General features: G+C 39.7%; 1 protein-coding gene across 1 annotated transcript in view; it reads left to right on the top strand.

The window, feature by feature from the left end:
• LOC150085135 (cilia- and flagella-associated protein 251-like) overlaps window positions 1-25,396 on the top strand; it is a 198,207-nt gene that overhangs the window by 169,994 nt on the left and 2,817 nt on the right. The window contains exon 9 of the mRNA XM_090373840.1: window positions 3,676-3,767. Within this exon, the coding sequence (XP_090229966.1) occupies window positions 3,676-3,767 (92 nt within the window). The remainder of the gene's footprint in view (window positions 1-3,675; window positions 3,768-25,396) is intronic.

Below are 25,396 nucleotides of genomic sequence, written 5' to 3'. Positions count from 1 at the left end.
GATCACAACTTGGTGTTTGTCTCTTCTCCAATGGAGCCTTTATCTCGTGGCTATTCCAAACCTCATGTTGTTTGGCATTACAAGAATGCAAAATGGGATGACCTGCAAGATTTCTTTTCTTCTTTTCCTTGGTCAGATTACTGTTTCAAAACTTCTGATGTCAACATTTGCTCAAATCGTGTCAGTGAAATTATTCTTGTAGGAATGGAATCCTTTATTCCATACTCCACTTTAAAATCTCATCCTTTATCTAAACCTTGGTTTTCCAAAAATATGTGCTAAGGCTGTTCAAGAGAAGAATGTTGCATATTGTAATTGGCTTGTTTCCAATTCTTCAGTTTCATTTTCTGCCTACACCAAAGCTTGTAACAATTGTAAAGCAGTTATTAATCAGTCCAAACTAGATTTTGAACAGGCTAAGAGTAGAAAACTTGCTTCTTGCCCTAATGGTAGCCGAGCATTCTGGTCTCTTGACAAAGCTATTGGCCACAACTTTTGCCCATCTCTGCTCCCACCTCTGTCCAAACCAGATGATACTGTTGTCACTTCAGCCAAGGATAAAGCTGACCTGCTAGCATCCTATTTTCCTTCCAACTCATGTATTATTGATCTTGGTAAAAACCTTCCACCATTCTCAACATGCTCCATTTAATGTCTCCTGTGGTCTTCCACGAAAAGAATATCAGAAGGATTTTGAGGAATCTTGATGCTAAGAAAGCTCGAGGTCCTGATGGTATTTCTCCACTTGTTCTCAAAACCTATGCACCAGAACTTACTCCTGTTCTTTGCTACCTTCTTTCACTTTCTTATTCCAAAGTTATTTTTCCTTCTGTTTGGAAATTTGCTCATATTCAGCCAGTTCCTAAAAAGGGTGAAAATCCCACCCATCTAATTATCGTCCCATTGCAATTAATGGAGAAATAATTAAGTAATGGAGAAATCAATTAACTGCCAACTCTTAAACTACCTAGAAACCTTTCTTCTGACCAACAATCGCCAGTGTCGATCCACTGGTAATATTCTGTCTTATTTTCCCACTTATGGACAAATTCAATGGAAAAGTTCGCTGTAACTCAAGCAGTTGCTCTTGACATCTGTGGCGCCACTGTAGCCAGGTGGGCAGGAGCAGCAGTGTCTAATCAAGTCTAATCAAGAAGCACCCAGTCTAATCAAGAAGCGTGTGCTTCTTGATTAGACTGGGGTTCGAGCCCGTGACCACCAAATACGGAGGATGCGGAGAGGTCAGGTGATGACCACCGCATATCCCCGGAGCAATATGGCCTTAGTTGCTAATGCTCCTAGAAACCGAATAACAACAACAACAACAAATCATGACATCTCAAAGGGTTTTCATCGTGTTTGGCATAAAGATCTTCTAAACAAGCTTCCATTTATGGTTTGCCAGTTCTTTTTTGTAATTAGTTATCCAGTTTTCTCTCTGATCGCTCGCTGAGGGTGATGGTAGATGCCTCTCTGTCTTCTGACTTCTCCAATAATGCTGGTATCTCCCAAGGTTCAATTCTTTCCCCCACTCTTTTCCTCTTGTATATTAATGACCCTCTTCCATTGACTGGAAATCCTATCCATAGTTTTCCCAATGACAGCACATTTGTATTCCACTTTCCAGTTTGAGAAATCTTGCCCTGCTCAATCAGCTTCAACTTCTCAAATATCCGCTACCAATTCCTTAAATGCCAATCTCCAGGTAATTCTCCAGTGGGGCAAAGATAACTTAGTTGATTTCAATCCTTCTAAAACTCAGTCTTGTCTTATATCTCACAAAAAGGATTCTTCTGCTCCTATGCTTATCTTTGGTGAAACTCTGATTTCTAGGTAAGATGATATATCATCTTACCTAGAAAGATGATATATCTCTTTTGGGGATTATCCTGACTTCTAAGTTCTCTTGGCACAAGCACATTACAAATATTGCTTCCTCTGCATCTAAAAAATTTGGTTTTCTCTTTCGCTCTCAACGGTACTTTTCTTCCAAACAACAGTTCACTCTGTACAAATCGCAAATCCCCTATTACCTGTATGGTAAGTGGGGGGATTTGCGATTGTTTTCACATCTGGGGTGGTGCCCTCAAAACCTCTCTCAGGCTTCTAGATTCCATTCCAAAGAGGACAGTGAGGTTAATTAATGACTCATCTCTAACAGTGTCTCTCCACTCGCTGTCTCATAGACATACTGTTTCTGATGCATGCCTTTTCTACAGATACTTCCATGGGTAGTGTTCTTCTGAATCGGGTGCCTCCTTAGCCAGATGGGAAGAAACAGCAGTATGCTTCTTGATTAGACCGGGGTTCGAGCCCATCACCACCAAATATGGAGGATGCGGAAAGGTCAGGGAATGACCACCGCATATCCTGGAGCAATATGGCCTTAGTTGCTAATGCTCCTAAAAACCAAATAACAACAATCTTCTGAATCGGTTTATATAATTCCCACTCTATCTTTCAAAACCATCGGAACACGTGCTGACACCAGCCAACATCCATTTACTGTCCAACTTCAAACTCACAGAACCACTTTTCATCTTCCTCGTTTATTCATTCAACTGCCGTTTTCTGGAACAATTTTACTTCATAGTATTTCTTGAAAATTAGTCTACAGAAGTTCAAGTCTTATGTCAACAAATATCTTCTTTCGTCTTCTCAACCTCCAACCCAAGCACGGTACTAAGTACTATAGGTTCTAATACCTCTCGTGTTTGGGGTTAAATTGAAAAAGGATGGATGCGGGAATAGATAGATGTGTGAAAATTTGCTTTCAGCCAGAGAATAATTGATTGTTGACAAAAACATTTAGTGTATGTAAGGGTAGTTTGAATAAGTTTAAAGAAAGACTAGAAAAATTATTGGAATGAATAGCAGATGAGGTCGTTGATTCTGTATAAACTTGCTTCCTCATATTCATTTATCTCTACTAATAATGCTTCTTACTTGCTAGCAAGGCTGTGATTAGTTTTAACTATTTATAATAAATATCAAGGCAGCTGAGACCATGTAGATCAGTATTTTGTGGGAGTGGAGGGGAAATAAACTCTAAACTTCCAGTATAGACTAACTACAGTCCCCATATAAAAAAGTATTTAAGAAACTTTTCCATTTTCTAAAGGATTTAAACCGAAATGTTTTCAAAGAAGTGATAAATGGAGAAGCCCCTCCATCATCATGGAGCATCATATTGCTATGATACTCCTATTTTCATGCATGTGTTACATTTAAACTTTTATATACATTCTGTTTGATGTGATATAAAGGTTCATTCTTCAAACATGAATATACAAGTATTTTTGCTTCCACTAAGACAGCAAAACAATTCTGGTTGCCACATTCAACTGAAATAAAGAGAGCCATGATTCTAATCCTTTAGCTTGATCAAAGTGTATTTGCAATGGTGTTCAATCATTCTCAGTTTACTACTTAGAAATTACACTCTATAACATACATTTGATTTGCTACATTTAAATACAAATATTAAACTTTGACATACAAATTCAGACAATATATTCAAGTTGGTTGTTGGTAATGTAAGCTTCTCCATTTTAATAATTTTTTTCCTTTTTAATTATTTAGCTTATTTGTTCACAGTAGATTTATAATGTAAACAAATAACTGCCAAGAAAATTGCAATAATATTAATCTTAAACCTCAAATTTTTCTATATAGGTACATGATTTACATGCTAGTTTTGATGGGAATTATGTGGTTACAGTTGGTACCAGTGACAGCTGTGTTCACTTCTGGAAGATAAATCCTATGTATGTATGAGATATTTGTTAATATATGGGTGTTTGAAAAATTTCTTTCCTACCATAGAAGGGATGAAATAATCTCAAAATGAATCAACTTTTATTTAACAAATTCAGCTCTATTTGATAAAGTGTTCCCTCATCTTTTTTTGTCTTCTGTTTGCTGTCCATCAGTATGATGGTTTTGACTCATTTGATTTGGTCTGTATTTCAGTTCCATTTTAGACTGTATGCTTTATTTCAATTAGGCAGCTGTAGAGCTGCTATCAGACAAAGGAAGTACGGTTCTCCCCATGAGTTTTCAGCTCATACAATATAAAGATTGGCCCATGAATGTAAAGAACATGAACATGCTTGTAAAGACATAATAATAATTTCATAATATTCATCTTCATAAGCCATTTTCAATCCACTGCAGGGTGAAGGCCTCTCCAGCAACTTTCCAGTTCCTTCTATTTTGTGCAATGGCCATCCATTTACTACCCACAAACTCATCAATTTCATCTATCCATCTCTGCCTTTGTCTTCCAGGTCTTCTTCTAGCTCCTCTTGGATACCATTCTGTTATTTTCTTAGTTCATCTGTCATCATGTCTTCGAGCTACGTGTCGTGCCCAAGACCATTTTAGTTCTTTAGTTTTGATAAGAATGTCCTTTACTTGAGTTTGCTGCCTAATCCATGTGTTTCTCTTCTTATCTAACAGTCTGATTCCCAATATAATTCGTTCCACTCTTTGCTGTGTAGTTCTCAGCTTCTCTTCCATTCTTTTGGTGAGTGCCCAAGTTTCACTTCCATAAGTCATGGTGGGGAGTATACATTGGTTCATTATTTTATGTTTCAGACAAACTGGGATATGTGACTCTTCAGTATGTGACTATATTTCCTGAATGCTATCCATCCAAAATTTATTCTTCTCTTGACTTCCAGCCATTTATCATTATTACAGCTAATAACTTGTCCAAGATAAGTATATGACTCCACCTTTTCAATTACTGCTCCTTCAATCATTATTTCCCTTTCTGTGGCATACTTGTTCATCATTACTTTTGTTTTAGCCATATTTGTCTTTAGTCCAAAATCCGTACTAACTGTGCATAACAGATTAAGATTTTCCTCTAATTCTTTGGAATCGTGGCTTATGACCACAATATCATCTGCAAATCATAAATGGTTTAGGTACTCTCCATTCACATTGACTCCTTTCTGCGACCAGTCTAATCTTCTGAAAGCTTTCTCAAGGGCAGCAGTAAACAGCTTCGGAGATGTTGTGTTTCCTTCTCGAACTCCTTTCTCAATTTTAAATTTCCTACTGTCTCTGTCTAGTCTAATAAAGGAAGTAGTGTTCTCATATATTTTCTTCAAAATCATAATATATGGGGTATCTATGCCTTGTCTTTCCAGTGCCTGAAACATTGCCTTATGCTGTATGGAGTCATATGCCTTTTCATAATCCACAAATGCCAGGCATAATGGTGTTTTATATTCATTTTCTTTCTCCATTAGCTGTGACATTATGTGAAGGTGATCCATAGTTGAAAATCCTGTTCTAAAGCCAGCTTGCTCTTTCGGTTGATTCTAATCAAGTATTCTTTCTAATCTGTTAGTAATGACCCTTGTAAACAACTTGTAGATGTGGGATAACAAGCTAATTGGTCTATAATTTTCAATTTCTGATTTATCTCCTTTCTTATGCAGCAAAACTATGATTGCATTATTCCACTGCTTAGGTGTCACACCTTTTCTAATGCACTTTGTGAAGAGCCTTGCCAGTTTTTGTATTATGTCTCTTCTTCCCAATTTTAACAACTCTACAGTAATTTCATCTTCCCCCGAGGCTTTCTGATTCTTCTTCAATGCATGTTCTACCTCATCAGGAAGAATATCGGGTATGTCATATGTGTTGCTAATTTGTGTTGCTTGTGATCCATCTTCCCCACTGCTGGGGAAAATGGATCCGTCATGCCCTCTCTCCTTGTATAATTCTCTATAGTAGTGTTCTGCTATTTGAATTATGCCTTCTCTGCTGTTAATAAATACAACATCGCTATTCTTCAGTTTCAGTATCATTTGTCTTTCTGTATTACTGCTCATGGCTGCTGATTTAGGTCCTTTGTATTCCCTTAATGCTTATGCTACTTTTCTTGTGTTAAATCTTCTTATGTCCTCTCTGAGTCTCTTTCTAATGGCTTTACTAACTCAGTATACTCAATTTTCTCCTTGTCAGTGTTTACCTTGCTCTTCATTTGTCGCTTTCGGTTCATCATAAGTGTTTCTTGACTAATTTTTTCTTCTTTGGATTTCGTTTTCCCTATAGGTTTCTTGGGCTTTATCACTTTCAGAAAGTTGTAATATTCCTCGTAGATATCTTGGTCCTGAGCAGTCTGCAGAAGCTCAAACTTGTTCTTAAGTTCCAATACATACTGCTTTTTCTCCTCTTCTGTTATTTCAAAGACCTTTGTATTATTTACTCGATTGCAGTTTTTCCTTTCCTTTCCTACATCTATATCAAGTGTACATCTTTCCATTCTGTGACCACTTCCAACATTTACCTTATTCAGGACGGTAACATCATTCATGATATATCTTCTGTTAGTTTAGATGAAGTCAATTTCATTAGTTGTTAATCCATTTGGACTCTTCCATGTCCACTTTCTGTTCACCCTTTTCTTGAAAAAAGTGTTCATTACTGACAATCCTTGAGATTCTGCAAATTCCACAAGTCTTTCACTTTCATTTCTTTCACCAATTCCAAAATTTCCTATAGTTCCCCTTTCTGTGCTGTTTTGTCTTTTTCCAACCTTAGCATTGAAGTCCCCCATAATAATAGTATAGTGGGTTTTCTGCTCATTTAGAAGACTCTCAATTTCGGTGTACATTTCTTCAACCTCTTCATCGTCATGGCTCAATCATTATAATTATAACCTAAATCATTATAACCTTTGGCTTGTACCTCTTAGAAATCTTGAGTATTAGTCTTGACGCCCTTGGCGATGTACTTTTGAATTCCAAAATGTTGTTTTTTAAATCTTTATGGACCAGAAACCCAACTCCACTTTCACTCCTTTCACTGTTTCCATTTGTGTATAGTAGATTTTCACTTGATAAACTTATAAGTGATTCATTTCTTCTTCTTGTTTCAGCCAAACCGATGATATTCCAATTCATTTTCTAATTCCTTTTCCAACTCTAATATCCTCTCTTCACCGATGAGCGATTGTACGTTGTAACAGGCCAAATTCAGTTTCCGTGCATGGGTTCTGGTCGTACCCAGAGATTCTTAGCACCCTCTGCTTCCACTCTGATCCTCTCGCTGCCGTAAGAGGGGGAGTGAAAGCTGCTGGGGACTGAGGGCCATTTGTTTCGTCGTGCTGTCATATAATATTATGATTAATATTAATAGCAAGAGCTCTTAATGACCACCTCTGATAGTCTCTTAGCAAGAGACTATTAGAGGTGGTCAAAACCATTAAAATGATCATTGGTGATGCTTGGGAAACCACTGAGTGGAGATACCCTAACCAGCTCTTTGGTTGAAACCTGCCCTCCAAGCAAGTAAGCAAGCAATACTTTCAGTTCTTCAGAAGATTTCTCCACAAATGCTACCTGCAGTCCAAGCTCTCGACTGCAACTTTTATAGATTTCCTAGGGATAAAGTCTATAGGAGAGAGAGAGAGTTGCTTATAGCCAGCAACCATTGACTTAAAATGATCTATGACAGAGCTGAACTTTCCCCCCCAAAATCAGGCCTTGCTCTGTCTATATTTAGATCTAATACATTGCTAAAGCTGTCTTGTGGATTTGATGAGTTACTGATTACTGAAACAGTTGAATCCTGGAACAAGTTGCCCTTGCAGATAGTTGAAGCTGACAGTTTGAATAAATTCAAAGGTCAACTGGATAGTTACCTGTATGAGGAAGGAAGCATATAATTTGTATTTTCTTATCTACTTGTTTTTTGTTTGTTTTTTTGGCAGTGCAGCAGAAGCCTCTGGCTTCCTTGCACTATACTCTTATTATGACTATTAATATTGCAATTAGATTTTTGCAATAAAGATCTTATATAACTCACAGTAAACTAAATTGCTTGGACCTCAACCCCCACTTGCTCTCCTGATCCTCTAACCAACTCCTTGACTGCATCGATTACATAATTATCTGTCTCAAATTCTTCAAATGTTTTGTTGGTATAAGAAACAGATACCCACAATCTTTGTCTTTTAATTCATGTGTTAAGCATCTGCGGTATATAGTAACCCTAGGTGGCAGTGATCAGTTGTTTGTTTGTTTATTTGGTTTTTAGGAGCATTAGCAACTAAGGCCATATTGCTCCGGGATATGTGAGAGAGAGAGAGAGAGAGAGAGAGAGAGATAATCTTTATTACCCTTCACGGCCATAAAGCCAGGGGTTTACAGTTTCCCAAACTTCCGGGAAAATTGAACAATTATTTACAAAGAGGTAATTTTACAAAGAAAACATATCATAATACAAAGGAGAGAACTCCTTACGAGTGTTAAGTCTGATTGAGCTGGCTTAACATTGAGATAAGATCACCAGCTCAATCAGACAGGAACAGATGCAAGGTACACATTACTCATTGCTGATTAGTCTTACTCGTCATAATTTTTTTCCTGTAAGTCCAGTCAGCAGCGAATTTGTTCAGGTCGGTGTCCAGTACCTGGGTTTGCTTGAGCATCTGCTGAGGAAGGAACCTGTCCGAGAGATGGAGTCGTCGTGCTGAATGCGAGTAGAGCTCAGGATTGGCCCTAAGGGCAGCAGGGGGGATCCTCCAGCCACAGGTATCCCAGAATGAAGGTGTTGCCATTATGCCTGTTATCATCTTGACTGTTGCTAGGAGGCGTTGGTCGTCAACTAAGGTGGGAAGCCATGGAATTCCGAGAGAGTTGGCAAGCTGTTTGGTACGAATCAGAGCTGGAAGGTTGTGCTTCCTGTTGGCCCACTTTAGGAGCCAGAATTCTGTGGCAAAGAGTGCTTTCTTTATTGATGGTGCCGCTGACGCCAAAATTTCAGCAGCATAGAGTAAAGGTGGAAAGATAACTGTTCTTATGTACCTCACAGTTATCTTTTTATCTGTGATATGAAGGAGATTTTGTTTTGCTATCCACCGGAGTCTTGAAGCACGTGTGAGGAGCATATCCATGTGGGCGTTGAATCGAAGTTTTGGGTCGAATACAACGCCCAGATCACGATGGCTGGATACAATTGGGATGAGGGTGTTGCTGACCGAAGGCTGGAGAGAAGAAGGAGTTTGCTTCAATGAATACACCATGAATTCGGACTTACCAGGATTGATCTTGAGCCTAAACTGGCAGAGGTAAGATGTGACTGTGGTGAGAGTGTTGTTAATTTCCACTTTTACCAGATCTAGGTCTTGACCGGGGATGATGGGAGTGAGTATCTTGATATCATCCGCATAGCTCAGTAGACATCGAGAATGTGCAACCAGTGGGAAGATAATGGATGAAAACAGAAGGCCCGAAAGGACCCCTCCTTGTGGGACTCCTGCAGTGACAGATCTAGTAAGGGTGCGATCTCCTGTATGAAGCTTTATAACTCTGTTATTCAGAAGAGAGGAGAGAAAGCATAATATGTTCCCTGTGATCTGGAAGTGGCATTCCAGGAGAGTGAGAAGTTGGTTTACTTGGACGGCATCAAATGCAGCCTCAATGTCAAAGTAAGTCACAGCTAGTTCCTGCCTATTCTCCAATGCTGACAAGATAGTATTCGTGGTGGCTAGCAGATTGGTGATCGTTGATCTGTTTGGAAGGGAGTACTGAATTTGGGCTGGATTACTGGGCAAGATCTGCTTAGTGAGGAAGGGGAGTAAGGTCTTCTCCAGGAGCTTCAGCAGGCTGGAGGAGTTGGAGATGGGTCGGAAGTGTTTAGGTTTCGATGGTGACTGAGCTTTGGCTAAAGGTTTGATGAGATAGTTTTCCCACTGCTGTGGGAAAATTTTGTTCGAGAGTAACTGGTTGAAGATTATTAAAAGTGGCCAAATAATGTACGGACTTAGGCATTTGAGCATGAATTGGGGAACTCCATCATCACTGGTGGTTGACGAGGCAGGTAGAGAATTGATAGCTATGATCAGCTGTTGTTTTGTAATCTGAATGTTGTTCAACACTTCTTGCTGGATGGGCTCTATTAGTAGAGCTAGATCTGAGTTTGGCATAGGATTACGGTTAAATCTTGTGACGAAATCGAGCCACAATTCAGGATCAAGCTGCAAAGGAAAATGAGGGTTCACTTTCTTGTATGGAATTTTTCCTTTAGCCAGCTCACGGTTAATGTATAATTTGATTGCCTCAGATTTCAGGTGATTAAATTGAGCCCGTGCCCTTGAATAAACGATACAATCATTGACATTTTGCGACTGTTTCCATGTGCGATGGAGCTGTTGCTTCAGCTGGAAACTCATTTTGAGTTCAGAATTCCACCAAAGTCTTGTATATGGACTGATTGTGATCTTTTTAGAGGCAGCATATTTGGCAACCGTGTTGATCCAATTTGTGAGAATGTTCACAGCTAGTTCTGGGTCACAAGTCTCTAAGGCCACCCAGGGAATGAGAGAGGCGGCTCTGATGCACTTATCTACGTCAAGTAAGTTGGGGCTAGTGATGTCAACCTTTGTTGTTGTCCTTCTGGCTTCTAATTTGGGGGCTGGCAGATATGCGGTCACATGTATCGGGACATGATCGGAATCAAATGACGTTTCTGCAATGTAATCAAGGGTGCAAGGGGAAAGAGGCTAGAACTAGATCTAAGAGGTTATTCCTCCTGGTTGGAGTTTCATTAATAAGTTGTAGGTCAGCACATTTCAAGTGTGCCAGAAGATCCTTTTTCAGATTAGATAGTTGAGGAGGTAAATTGAAATCACCACAAACTAAGTGAGAAGCTGTGGGATGCAGCTGATTGATTAACCAGTTGGAAACTTCAAGGATGATTTGCTGAGATGGCTTTGGGGGTATATACAGCACACAGACGTCAAACGTCACGAAGTTGTATCCTAACGTAACAAGGATTGCTTCTTAGTTAGGAGAGTTACTGGATTTATTATCCAATAGCTTGAAAGCGGATTTCTTGTAGAATATTGCAACGCCTCCACCCTTGCGTGCAATCCGAGATGTGAATACGACCCCATAATTAGCTGGGGCAGCTGCCACTAGGAATTCTTCGTCATCATTCAGCCAGGTTTCGGTGATGGCGAGCAGGTCAAAATGTCCGGGGAGCAGAATTTGCTCCATAGTGTCAAGCTTGTTCCTAAGACTACGCACATTCTGATAAAAGATGGTGCAGGCAGGTACTCTGGGTACTTTGATACGGACGGGTGGTCTCTGACATGGCACTACTCGATTCAGCGGGGTGTGTCTTGGATTGACGAGCACAGGGATCGGCATATTGGTGTTCTGTGTCTGTGGTTCTGGTTGCAGTAACAAGATCTGGGATTGCTATGAATCAGGGTACCATTGGTGGGAGTCCTTTCCATTACTTCTATATCGCTGCCCGAGATATGGCATAACAAGAGCTCCAGCAGGCCAGATTTCAGGATTGAAGAGTGCTTCAAAATCTGCATCAGCTACATCAATCTTAAAGGAGGCATAGGTGGGATATTTCGTGGACAGCTTAGTGACTCTACCATTCATTTTGAATGCAGCAAGAAGGTTTTCCACATCATCAGCTGTGGTAGCAGGGGAGAGCCTACTAATTAAGACATTACGCATCCGCTTGTCCATCATTCGAGTGTTCGCAATTTGCATCTTGCTGAAGTGCAAATTGGTTCCAATAACTTTAAGATTGGGGCTCAGTTCCTTAAGAGTTGGATTACGGGTCAGTGTTTGTTTTTTTGTTCATTGGCTTGCAATCATTGCATACGTTGTAGTGTCTCTATGGGTCTTTACATTAGATACAATCGTAGTCCCTGTATAATGGTTACCTCTCACGTTGTTTGAAGTGGAGCCACAATTGCGATGTACTTCCGCAGCCAGAGCATTATCCGGTCTCGAGCGCGAGGACCCCATATGTGAGTTTTGTGATTGCGAAAAGGTGCAATTTGGCAGGTTTTGCTCCTGATGACTTCTTTGGATCTTCTGGGAGGCAGTATTTCCAGAGTATCCGTTGGCATCTGCTGTGATTTCAGGGCACACAACTTCAGACTCACATCTTGTAAGAATGGGGGATGGAGAGGAGTCATGTGATAATAAAGATGGGGTGGCTTGGGTAGGAGCTCTTGGTTTCGCATGAACGTGTCCGTCCGGAGGATGCTGCTCATGATGGTTAGTTTGAACAGCAAGATCACAAACAGAATGCTTCAGATCATCAAAGTTTTTTCCCAACACCTCCAATGTTTTGTGCATGCATTCATTTTGTTCTTGTAGTCGCTTGTTTTCAAGCAGTAGGTCTGCGAGGATATTATTAATTGGGGATAGCTTCTTACATAGAGTTGTCTCGATATTTGTGAGGAGCGAGACAAAGAGTGGACTGTGTTCGAGTGATGCTTGATTAACTATTTTGGAGATCTCTGTTGATAGGATGTTATCGTGTTGGGAACTACTTGATTTTTGCATGATGAGATTTTGTTCTGCCAGTAATGAGTTAGGGGTCAATTCCACATGTGAATCTGACGATCTCAGTTTTTCCGTGTGTACTTCAGGTGCGGGTTGGGTCCTGTGCTCAAGTGAATCCGAAATTTGGTTAACGTCATTGTTAAAAGTTTCACCAGTTGTTCCTAGTGACTGTATATAATTTTCTCCTTTACAGGGGGGACACTGCCATACTTTCCATCGCTGCTTCCCGAGCCTCTTTAGGTCCAACACGAGACATTCACTTCCGTATGTCTTGAGACAGGAAATACATTCTATAGCTACATCCGGAACAATGCCACAAATTACGCAGCTTTCATTATTTGGGTGATCTTGCATTAAAGGCATTTTCAGATTTTAGGCGCAGATAAAGGATTACGAGTGGGTTGGAAAAGAGTTTACAATTGTGTTTAGTGGTCAAAGTAAAAGTGGTCTGTTGAGAGCGTTGTCCAGGCAAAAGCTGACAATTTCCAAAACTTCGTAGCCAGGCAAAAAGCAGACAAATAACCAAATGCTTGATTGCCAAGTTTCTTCCAGCTTGTTGCCGAAGGCAGTCTCATAAGTAGAGTGGGAGCGTAAATAGGTCGGAGTTGTAAAGTCCTGCAATACAGGGGGTCGACTGGCGAATAACTCCCAACACAATGCAACTGCTTGACCTTGTGATACAGTAGTGGGCAAGAGTTAGTGAGCAGTGAAGGCTAGTAACCAAGGTGTTAACATCCGGGCATTGAGACAAGCAAAGGCGGCAAATATGAATACAGTACAGGCAAGAAAAAATCACGTAAAAAAACAATAATTACCTAAAGATTCATGGTATTCATCTTCACCAAGGATGCAGGATAACTTAGGAAGTCACTATACGAACATATTACTCAGACTCGCTAAAAAAAATACATTAAACACTGAAAACTTGAGGAGCTCAAGATTAGGCAGCCATCACACCGATGTACTGCATATGGGTCTCATGCGGTGGTCATTCCCTGACCTTTCCGCATCCTCTGTATTTGGTGGTAATGGGCTCAAACCCCGGTCTAATCAAGAAGTGTGTGCTACACACTGCTGCTCTTTCCCACCTGGCTACGGAGGCACCTGCAGTGATCAGAGTATATACTGATGTGGGATTTACTTAGAGATGTAACTCTCAGACAATTTGTAAATTCCATACAATAGGACCAACTGATGACATTACCAAGCAAATTCTGAATTGGGAAGCTTCCAAACATGGGAAACAGCAACCCCAGAGCAACGTATCAACTCTATGGTACAACACTGACAGTGGTAGAGAATGAAAGGGACTTGGGGGTGGTTGTGCAGGCAGATATGAAGTTCTCTGAGCAGTGCAGACAGGCTGCAAGAGTAGCTCATGGAGTATTGTCAATGATATACAGGAATTTTTCCAGCAGGGATAAGGAGGTGATTATTCCATTGTATAAGGCGATGGTCAGGCCACACCTAGAGTACTGTATACAGGTCTGGAAGCCTCATTTCAAGAAGGATGTAGAGCTGCTGGAACGAGTACAGAGAAGGGCAACAAGATTAGTGAATGGAACAAAGGGGTGCTCTTACGAAGAAAGGCTTAAGTTTTGCAAATTACAGTGTCTGGAGACTAGGCACCAGCGAGGTGATCTGATAGAGGTGTATAAAGCCTTGAATGGTTTAAGCATGCTCAATGCTGATGGGATTCTTCCTCTAGCTCAGAATAATCACCTGAGAGGGCATAAATTCAAATTGAGGAAAGACAGATGTAGGATAGACGTGCGGAAATTTGCCTTTAGCCAGCGGGTGGTTGGATGGTGGAACAGACTTCCATCCCTTGTGGTGGAGGTTGATAGCCTAAATAAGTTTAAGGCTCAGCTGGACAGGTATTTTGAACGAACAGAGGGGTGAAGTGGAAGTGGTTTTTTTTTTTTTTTTTGGCTGATGCTGCATAAGCTTGCTTTCTTGCATCAAATGCCTCTACTAATGCTAATGCTAATGCTAAATTCATTGAATTAAATTTGGAAGCTACTAGACTTTTCATACCAAATAAGAAATGCTGTTCAAGGTTTAGGTCTAAATGGATGTCAGATGAACTAATGAGATTCATGGTAAAGAACAAAAATGCATGGGATGCATGTAAATTATCAGGTGACACAGAAGCCTATGGTAGATATAAACTAGTCTGTAATCAAGTCAAAAAGTAGGTTAGATAGGCAAAGGCAGATTACAAGAAATCTTTGGCAAAGGATGGAAATAAAAACAGCAAAAACATCTTTACTTATGTAAACTCTAGAAGGAAGGGGATGAATCAGATTGGTCCACTTAATATTGAAGGTTCTACTGTTGATGATCCTGCTTGGGTAACTGACAATCTGAATGAATATTTTGCATCTGCATTCACATGAGGAAATCTGTAGAGAAGTGGAGGCCAGAAATTTTCAAACTCTAATAGGAAACTAAATGACTTGGTAATAAAATAGAGGAAAATGGAGGCGAAACTGTTGAAGTTAAACATCAGAAGGCACCTGGGGTAGATGAAATCTATCCAGTTATATTAAGGTAGACAACAAAGGAAGTAAGAAACCCTTAGCTATAATTATTAGAGCATCCTTGCACTCAGAGGTGGTCCCCATGGACTGGAGATGTGCAAATGTATCCCCAGTTCACAAAGGGGAATCAAAAGGTGACACAAGTAATTACAGACCTGTTAGTTTAACTTCTGTTCTGGGGAGAATAATGAAGTCATTGGTTAAAGAAGCATTGCAGGATCACCTGGACAAGACTGCAGTTATAGTTCAGACACATCATGGGTTTGTTAAAGGGAAGCCTTGTCTAATTACTTGACCGATTTGATTGCATACTATGATGTGGTCACAAAGGAACTGGATGGAAAAAAATTATTTTGATGTGATATACTTGGATTTCAGGAAAGCTTTTGATACTTTTGCACATGGACTGCTGTACAAATTGGATTAGTATGGCATTAGGGGCAATTTGCTGCTGTAGTGGTAATCAATGGACACTATTCTTCATGGACTAATGTTATTAGTTCAGTTTCTCAGGGTTCAGTGTTGGGCCCATTGTTGTTTTCTATATTTATCAATGACATTGATGAATGTATATCAGAATTAATGTCAAAGTCTGCAGATAATATGAAGGTTAGCAGGGTTGTTAATGACAGTAATGACAGTACACTACTGCAACAAGATCTAGAAAAATTGGGCAGATGGGCTGAGAGGTGGCAACTCAAGTTTAACATTGACAAATGCAAAGTATTGTATATGGGGATCATTAACCCCAGAGTAACGTTACAATTGTGTAGTACTACATTCAGGTCAGTGGAGAGTGCAAATAAACTGGGGTAATTGTGCAGTCAGATATGAAGTTTTCTGGGCTGTGCAATAAGGTGCCATAGCAGCTCATGTCTTGACATTGTTATACAGGAATTTTGCTAGCAAGGATAAGGAAGTGATTATCCCTTTGTATAAAGCAGTAGTCAAGCCATACCTTGGGTACTGCATACAAGTCTGGGGGCATCATTTTAGGAAGGCTGCTGGAATGAATACAGAGGACAACGAGATTGGTGAGGGGAACGAAGGGGTGCTCTTACCAAGAGAGGCTTAAGTCCTGCAAATTGCTGCATCTAGAGACTAGGCACCTGCGAGGTGATCTGATCGAGGTGTGTAGGGTCTTAAATGGTTTGAGCAGGCCCAATGCTAATGGGATACTTCCGCTTGCTCAGATTAAGAACCTGAGGGGGGGGAGCATAGATTCAAACTGAGGAAAGCCAGTTGTAGAATAGATGTGCAGAAGTATGCCTTTAGCCAGCAAGTGGTTGATTGCTGGAACAAACCTCCATCTGTCATTGTGGAAGTTAATAGCTAGATAAATTCAAGAATGGACTAGATAGACTTTTGAAGGGAATGGATAGACTAAAAGGGAAGGGGTTTTTTTGGCTGATATATAGGCTTTCTGTATTGCATCATATGGCTCTACTAATACTAATTGCTAATTTTCAGTAGCAAAATGTCACCCATAATGGATTTATCCATTTGAATATAATCAGTGAATATTACCTTTGTCTCAAAAAGCTGATGCCAACACCTTGTTAGCTGATAGCACACTTTGAAATTTGTTGTGGCAAGGAGCTGCTTCACGATACTCCATAAATTGCTTTTTTGGGATCTGAATCATATCCTCTATAGCTATAAAGTGGCTTGCAAAAGTTGAGTCCTGCTAAATAATTTTATGAACTGTCTTTGCACAATTCACTGCTCACTTTTCTGGTCTATGTTCCTATCTTTTTCTCCAAAAAAATTTTATGCTTAGTTTTGTGAGCAGTATGGTGGACTTGTCCACAGGATATTTTAGTGTATTTTCTATTTATTGTAATCCAATCCAATAACTTTTAAGACCAGGTAAAGAACAGCATTAATGTTTACAGTGGTTTACACAGTCATGAGTCATTCAGAACTTGGTTTAACTTTGGTGACAATTCAATCCTTTTGAATTCAACAACCCAGTTTTTGATAGTATTCTGTGGTGGACAGTTATCATGTAATGTCTTCATATCTTTGTGGATTTGCTTCCCCTGAAAGTCCTTAAAAAAAAGTTATTTCATTACTTCATGGCCATCTTCTTTTGTGAAATTATTGGTTTTGTTGGATACGATTAAAAAAAAAAAAAAATTATTTTATGATATTACTCTAAAAATTAGGTTAGATACATATATTTGTCACTTAGTATTACATTTTTATTTTTAGAAAATATTTATTTTCTAATAATGAAATGTGCAGTAGTCCAGAAACTATTCAAATATCATGTAGCTATATACAGGATAATTTTTCATTCATCTGAAAAACACAGAATATTGTTTAGAAAAAAAAATTAACAGATTAACTATATTTAACACTGTTGGAAAATTTGTGTCACAAATTTTTTCACAAACAGGGTGTCCTTGTTTTTAGCATTAGCATTAGTAGAGGCATTTGATGCAAGAAAGCAAGCTTATGCAGCATCAGCCAAAAAAAAAAATAACAAATATATAAATAAATAAAAAATAACCACTTTCACTTCACCACTCTGTTCGTTCAAAATACCTGTCCAGCTGAGCCTTAAACTTATTTAGGCTATCAACTTCCACGACAAGGGATGGAAGTCTATTCCAGCAACCAACCACCCGCTGGCTAAAAGCAAATTTCCTCCCGTCTATTAGAATTAGCATTAGCAGAGGCATATGATGCAAGAAAGCAAGCTTATTCAGCATCAGCCAAAAAAAAAAAAAAAAAAAACCACTCCCATTTCACCCCTCCGTTCGTTCGAAATACCTGTCCAGTTGAGCTTTAAATTTGTTTAGGCTATCAACTTCAACAACAAGTGATGGAAGTCGGTTCCACCAACCAACCACCCGCTGGCCAAAGGCAAATTTCCGCACATCTATCCGACATCCGTCCTTCCTCAATTTGAATTTATGCCCTCTCAGGTGATTATTCTGAGAAAGATGAAGAATCCCATCGGCATTGAGCATGCTCAAACCATTCAAGGCTTTATACACCTCTATCAGATCACCTCGCCAGTGCCTAGTCTCCAGACACTGTAATTTGCAAAACTTAAGCCTTTTTTCGTAAGAGCACCCCTTTGTTCCATTCACTAATCTTGTTGCCCTTCTCTGTACTCGTTCCAGCATCTCTACATCCTTCTTGAAATGAGGCCTCCAGACCTGTATACAGTACTCTAGGTTTGGTCTGACCATTGCCTTATACAATGGAATAATCACCTCCTTATCCCTGCTAGAAAAATTCCTATATATCATCGACAATACACCATGAGCTACTCTTGCAGCCCGTCTGCACTGCTCAGAGAACTTCATATCTGCCTGCACAACCACCCCCAGGTCCCTTTCATTCTCTACCACTGTCAGTGTAGTACCATAGAGTTGATATGTTGCTCTGGGGTTGCTGCTTCCCATATGTAGTACTTTACATTTGTCGATGTTAAACTTCATTTGCCACCTCTCAGCCCATCTGCTCAACCTTTCCAGATCCTGTTGCAGTAGCATAGTGTCAGTATTGTCCTTGACAACCCTGCCAACCTTCGTATCGTCTGCAAACTTGGACATTAAGCTTGATATACCATCATCAATATCATTTATAAATACAGAAAACAGTAATGGACCCAATACTGAACCCTGAGGGACTCCACTAATAATATTAGTCCCCGATGAGCAGTGTCCATTGATTACTACTCTCTGTCTTCTGCCCCTCAACCACCCCTTTATCCATAACAGCAATTTGCCTCCAATGCCACACTGCTCCAATTTGTGCAGCAGTCTTCCATGTGCAACAGTATCAAAAACCTTTCTAAGATCCAAGTATACAACATCAAAGTTATTTCCTGCATCCAGTTCCTTTGTGACTGCATCATAGTATCCAATCAAATTGGTCAGGCAAGACTTCCCCTTAACAAAACCATGCTGTGTCTGAGCTATAACTGAAGTCTTGTCTAGATGATCCTGCAGTGCTTCTTTAACCAGTGCCTCCATTTATTTCCCAGGAACAGAAGTTGAACTAACAGGTCTATAATTACTTGTGTCGCCCTTTGATCCTCCTTTGTGAATTGGGGTCACATTTGCACATCTCCAGTCCATGGGTACTTCCCCTGAGTCCAAGAAAGCTCTCATAATTATGGCTAAGGGTTTGCTTACTTCCTTTGCTGCCTCCTTTAATATAACTGGATAGATCCCATCCACCTCAGGTGCCTTTCTTGTATTTATCTTCAACAATTTCTTCTCCACTTTACTCTCAGTTATTACAAGATTCTCTAGCTTACTGCCCGAGTTGAATACACCACTGGCATTCCCCTCGCTGAATAACTCCTAATGTGTGAATGTTGATGCAAAATATTCATTCAGTTTGTTAGCTACCTCAGCAGGATCATCAACAGTTGACCCATCGATATCAAGTGGGCCAATCTGATTCATCCCCTTCCTGCTAGAGTTTACATAAGTAAAGATCTCTTTGCTGTTTTTCTTTGCATCCCTTGCCAAAGATTTCTCGTAATCTGCCTTCGCCTGCCTAACCTCCTTTGTAACTTGGTTACAGATCAACTTGTATCTATCATAGGCTTCTGTGTCACGTGTTAATTTGTATGTATCCCATGCATTTTTCTTCTCTGCCATATGTCTCATTGTTTATGAATAATGTGTCGCAGTTGGACTGCCGTTGTGAGGAACATGCTTCAAACTTTCCTATGACACAAAATTAGTTTCATCTTCAGCATAAGAATGGTTCATGGATTCTTCTGAAAACACCACTTGAGAAAATGTCAAGAGATGAAAATCATATGGATTTAAATCAGGCTACAATGGAGACCACAGCAGTCCTTTGCCATACCTCAGGATAGCGATTAGAAACCACCTTGTTGTCAAAAATTTTATCCAGGAACTCCAAGATAACTCCTGTCGTATGGGGCCCTCACACCATCCTATTGAAACCAGTCATCATTATCAACGGTACCATAGTCATAAAAAAAAAGGCAATTTATCCCTAATGACACTGAAAGAGACATCAAATGTTTCCATCTACAAACACTGGCTCAAAAATGCCAAATGCAGAGAGTGCATGCCACACAGTGACCCATTATGCATGTAATCAAGTGTCAACAATAATATGTGGTTTTACGGCCTGCCGAAGGTGCACAAAGAAGGCACACCACTAAGACCTATTGTATCCTGCTGTGGATCACCAACTTACGAGCTGTCTAAATTTGTCTCGAGACTTCTTTCTCCTCTAGTTGGCAAGACCACCTACACCATCTCCAACAGTGTTGAGTTCATAGAAAGGATCCGCACTATATCCATCTCGCAAGATCAAGTCATGGCATCGTTCGATGTCATATCACTCTTTACCTCCATCCCAGTGGAACTTGCCATCTCTTGTGCAAAACAACTCTTGGATAATGATGGAACCCTTAGCGACAGAACTAGACTGACGCCCGATGACATTTCCGCCGCCCTCAGACTGTGCTTAACAGGGGGTGCAATCATGTTTAATGACTCGATCTACCAGCAGATACATGGCACAGCCATGGGTTCCCCTGTCAGCTCGGTCACAGCAAACATCGTGATGGAGGAGTTAGAGGGACGTGCATTTACACACGCACCAGATCACAGCGCCTTTTGGTGTCGCTATGTGTTCGTAGTCATCCCTAGAGACTCAGGTCAGTGACTCCTAACCCACCTCAACTCACTATCGCCCTTCATAAAATTCACGATTGAGCTGGAGTCGAACAACTCTATACCATACCTAGATACACTTGTCCGGCGCGAAGACACATGCTTGAAGACGACAGTTTATCGTAAGCCTATGTGTGCTGGCCAATTTACCAACTTCCAGTCAGCACACGCACGGGGCCACCTCCTCTCAACTGCCCGAACCTTGCTAACTCGCGCCTGGACACACTCCAGCTCCGCAGATGAAAGACGCAAAGAGATCACCAGAGTCAAAGTAGACCTTACGAGGTGTGGCTACCCCATCGATGTCCTTGACAGGTGTGATCTACAAGCACGCGACAACGTGACGACCAACAGCAACGCCAACAGTGACGAGTCATCCACGAGGGCATTCATCCCATACTATCCCAACCTGTCACAGCAGATCGGTAGAATCCTAAAATCGCATGGGATAAAGTGCTTCCAACTCCCAGGCAAGAAACTGCGTTCTCTCCTTTCCAACATAAAAACACCTGTCCCCACCCTTCTACAGAGTGGTTTGGTCTATCGCATCTCTTGCCGTGACTGCACGAGCTGCTACTTTGGAGAGACTGGACGTCGACTCGAGAAACGTCTCTCAGAACATAAAAGGGCGATCCGTTTGGCAGATGTAGAACACTCAGCTATCGCCGAGCATGTCTGGACAACCCACCACGACATCGACCCACACCGCGATGTCGTGGTTGTGGACAGGTCCCACCATTACCTGAGGCGTACCTGGTTGGAATCGCTAAATATAAAATGCTCGGACACCACTTTGAACAGGAACAGTGGTTGTCAAGTTAACCCCATCACAGAGTCAGTAATTCTATCCATAGACAAACGCTGGCCACGTCACCACCATACGTCACAGCCACAAACATCAACAAACAATTAACCACGTGCCTCACGCACCATCCTGGCAGTGCATCTCTATTCCAACTGCCATTCAAGTATTTTAATCCGATGAAGGCTGCCACCCAGCCGAAAGCTAATTTATTTATTGTAGTTTTATTAATGCTCTGTGTAACAAAATAAAAATAAATTTTCGCATTATGAATCCAGAGCACGTAGGCCTGTTTTATTATTAATAATATGTGGATTTAGCAGAGCCTAAATCTTGCATTTTGCTTATTCACATACCCATCTAAATGAAAATAATTTCATCAGAAAACTAAACTTTGTTTTTAATATCAGGTTTTCAATCTAATAGTACACTGAATTCCATAGCAAACTGAATGTGCTGTTTTTTTTTTTTTTTTGCATTTGGTGTTAGTGGCTGGCTGAGCTGAATTTTGTAAGGATATGCAGATCAGTCAATTCTGTAAATCTTCCTTATTGTGCTGTTAAACATCTTCATCTATTCTGAAAATTTACCGAAACTCTTTTGTGGGTTTTGCAACAAGATTTACTGATCTTTTAACCCTGTCTGGCAGTCTTAACGACAGTTGGCTTGCATGACATTTCCTGCGAGTTCTCTTGAATCGATCTACTAATCTCGTCACCATTTGGTTGATTGGTCCATCAACCATGCAGAAATGTCAGTAATGCTGCCATTTTCTTCACGTCAGCTGGAGAGTATTCAATATTGTCAACCAAATCTCCAAACCTTTCTCTATCAAGTAATGATGTTGTTGGTATGAAAAGTTTCAAGCTTGCAAAACTGCAAAGAAAAGAAATAGTACAATCAATTAAAAACTCACCTTGTGTATATATAGAAAGACCAATAGTAAATAATCCCAGTACAAAGTAATATAATTTTAAAGAATTATTAAGCAAATAAGCAATTGACATATTTACTCAATCTTAGAAGTAAATAATAATGCACTTTACTTAATTTAGGTAAATGAGCTATTTGCTCTTATCAAAATCCAAATGATTCCAAATTATTTTATCTTCAAAAAATCCCATTAAAACCTCATTGCCATATTTGATTTTTAATTTTAATTTTTTATGTACTTTTGATTTTAATGTTTTATAGAGCAGTTCATATTGCAGCAAAAAATGGAGGGGATGATATGTTGCCATTTAACAGAATCCTACAGTCACAGGAAGATGGAAAAATAATGAATTCATTGAAGGATTACATCTATTATATACAGATTAAAAGGTTACTATTTTGCTAATATGCTCTTTTCAGACTGTTTTGACATCTAATAACTAAGTTATTAATATTAGTATTAGCTAAATAGTGCAAGGAAGGCACAGACTTTTGTTTTACTGAAACAAAAAAAAAAAAAAAAAAAAAAGTAAAAGGTAGACAAGAAAATGTAAATTATGTAGGTAACCAGTTGACCTTTGAATTTCTTCAAATTGTCAGCCTCGCCTACCTGCGGAGGCAACTTGTTCCAATAATCAACAAATCACTAGCTGAAAGAAAACTTGCCAGCATCTTGTCTAAACCCTATAATTTATGCCCTAGTTCTGAAATTCTTTATAACTGAAATTTCTGCCTTCATTCATTTTAATCCCTCTGGTAAACCTTAATCAGATCCCATCTAAGGTGCCTGGTTGCCAAGCTCTGTTGCCCACAAAATTGAAGCACAGTTTCCCTTTTGTCGATCTTGCATTTTTTTTAAACATAGTATTGGACACAGTATTCCAAATGCCGACATGTAATTACCTTATAGAGTAGGATTATGACCTCCCTATCTCTACAGGATATTTTTCGATAAATCATCAATAGGACATCATGGGCCTTTTTTGCCATCTATTTACATTGCTCAGCACCTATATCATATTCTCAGACAACTGCACCTATATCATATTCTCAGACAACTGCACCTATATCATATTCTCAGACAACTTCATATATGCCTATATCATAACTCCCAGATCCCTTTCTTCCTCTACTGTTTTTAATTTACATTTTACAAATGCAAGGTCTTACATTTTGCTGCATTAAAACATAGCTGCCACTTTTCTGAACATTCTTGAAGCTTGTTCAGCTCATGCTGAAGGAGTGCTGCTTGATACTGATCACTGACTCTCCCAATCTTCAAGTCATCTACAAATTTTCACAGCACACCCCTATCCCTTCGTTGATGTAAATTATGAATATCAGAAATAACAACAACGGTCCAAGAACTGGTCCTTGGGAGATCCCAATTCTCGACTTTACACAAGTTTAAAGAATGTCCATTAAGCACAACCCTCTACTTTCTGCCTGACACTTAGCCTACAATCCAACTTAGAATCTTTCCAGTAATCCCAACATGTTCCAGCTCATACAGTAACTTCTTATGAGAGACTGCATCAAATGTCTTGCTAAAATTTAAATAATCTAACCAGATATGGGAAATGAAATTGCTCCCTACATCCAGTTCATGAGTAATTATGTTAAAAGAGCTTGCCATGTTGTTTAAACATTTTTCCCTTAACAAAACCATGTTGTGTGTCCTTCAAAATGCTATTTAGTATTAGTATTAATAGTGGCAAATGATGCAAGAAAGAAAACGTATGCAACATCATCCAGAAAAAAAACCACCTTACTATTTCAAAGGGTGACAGGAGTCACCCTTTGATCCCCCTTTGTGAATTGGGGATACATTCACATCTCCAGTCCAGTGGGATCTCCTCTGAGTGCAGGGATGCTCTCTCTCATAATTATGGCTAAGGGATTGCTTACTTCCTTTGCTGCCTCCTTTAATATAACTGGATAGATCCCATCCACCCCAGGTGCCTTTCTTATGTTCAACTTCGGAAAACTGTTCCCTCCACTTTCCTCTCAGTTATTACAAAATCATTTAGCTCCCTGTTAGAGTTTGATAGGTTCTGGAATCCATTTCCCTACAGATTTCTTCATGTGTGAATGTAGATGCAGAATACTCATTCAGTTTGTCAGTTACCTGAGCAGGATTATTAACAGTTGAACCATTGATATTAAGTGGACCAGTATAATTCATCCCCTTTCGTATAGAATATGTATAAATAAAGAGGTATTTGCTGATTTTCTTTTTGCATCTTTTGCCAAAGATTTTTCATAATTTGTCTTTGCTTGCCAAACCGCCTTTGTTACTTGATTACAGAATAGCTTATATCTACCATAATCTTCTGTGTTGTCTGATAATTTATATGCATCCCATGCATTTTTCTTCTCATCCACAAGTCTCATTATTTCATCTGACATCCATTTAGGCTTAAACCTTGAACAGTATTTCTTAGTAGGTATAAAAATCCCAGTAGCTTCCAAGATTAATTCCTTGAATGCTTCCCATTTAGAATTTGCTGTTGGTAACATCATCACCTTTACAAAAGCAAAAACCCTTCTCTCTATCCTAGATTGTAGTTACATCTTTGAGTAAATCCCACATCAGTACACTGTGATTACTGCCACCTAGTGGTTACTTTATCTGCAGATTCTTAATGTATGAATAATCACTGCTGATAATCCGATCAAGGGTATCACTCCCTCTGGTTGCCTCTCAAACATCCTGCTATAGAAAACAATCATCTATTAAGTCCACAAAAAAATCTTGTTAGTGTGCGAGTGACCAACCCACAAGAGTTTCAGTCAATATTTCGGAAGTTAAAATCCCCTATTATAAGACATTCTACTTTACTGGCCCACACCATTTCTCTGTACTGTTGTTCATTTTACTCATCAGAGTCATTAAGCCTATAGCACACTCCTACTCTCATTTTTGCTTTCCCAGTGCTTATGCCACAACAAATTGACTCAACATTGCACTGCCCACCCATGTCATTTTGATGAACTGCCTTAGATTTCATGTTTCTTAAGTAACAGGATAACCCCCTTCCTCCCTTCCTGCCCTGTCTATCCTTTCTGTACACATTGTACTCCCCCAAATTC

The sequence above is a fragment of the Mastigoproctus giganteus genome, chromosome 5, assembly GCF_048544385.1.
Source record: "Mastigoproctus giganteus isolate SK-2022 chromosome 5, ASM4854438v1, whole genome shotgun sequence".
NCBI lineage: Eukaryota > Metazoa > Arthropoda > Arachnida > Uropygi > Thelyphonidae > Mastigoproctus > Mastigoproctus giganteus.
Note: the sequence above shows the minus strand (reverse complement) of the source record. Positions and strands in the feature narration are given on the sequence as shown.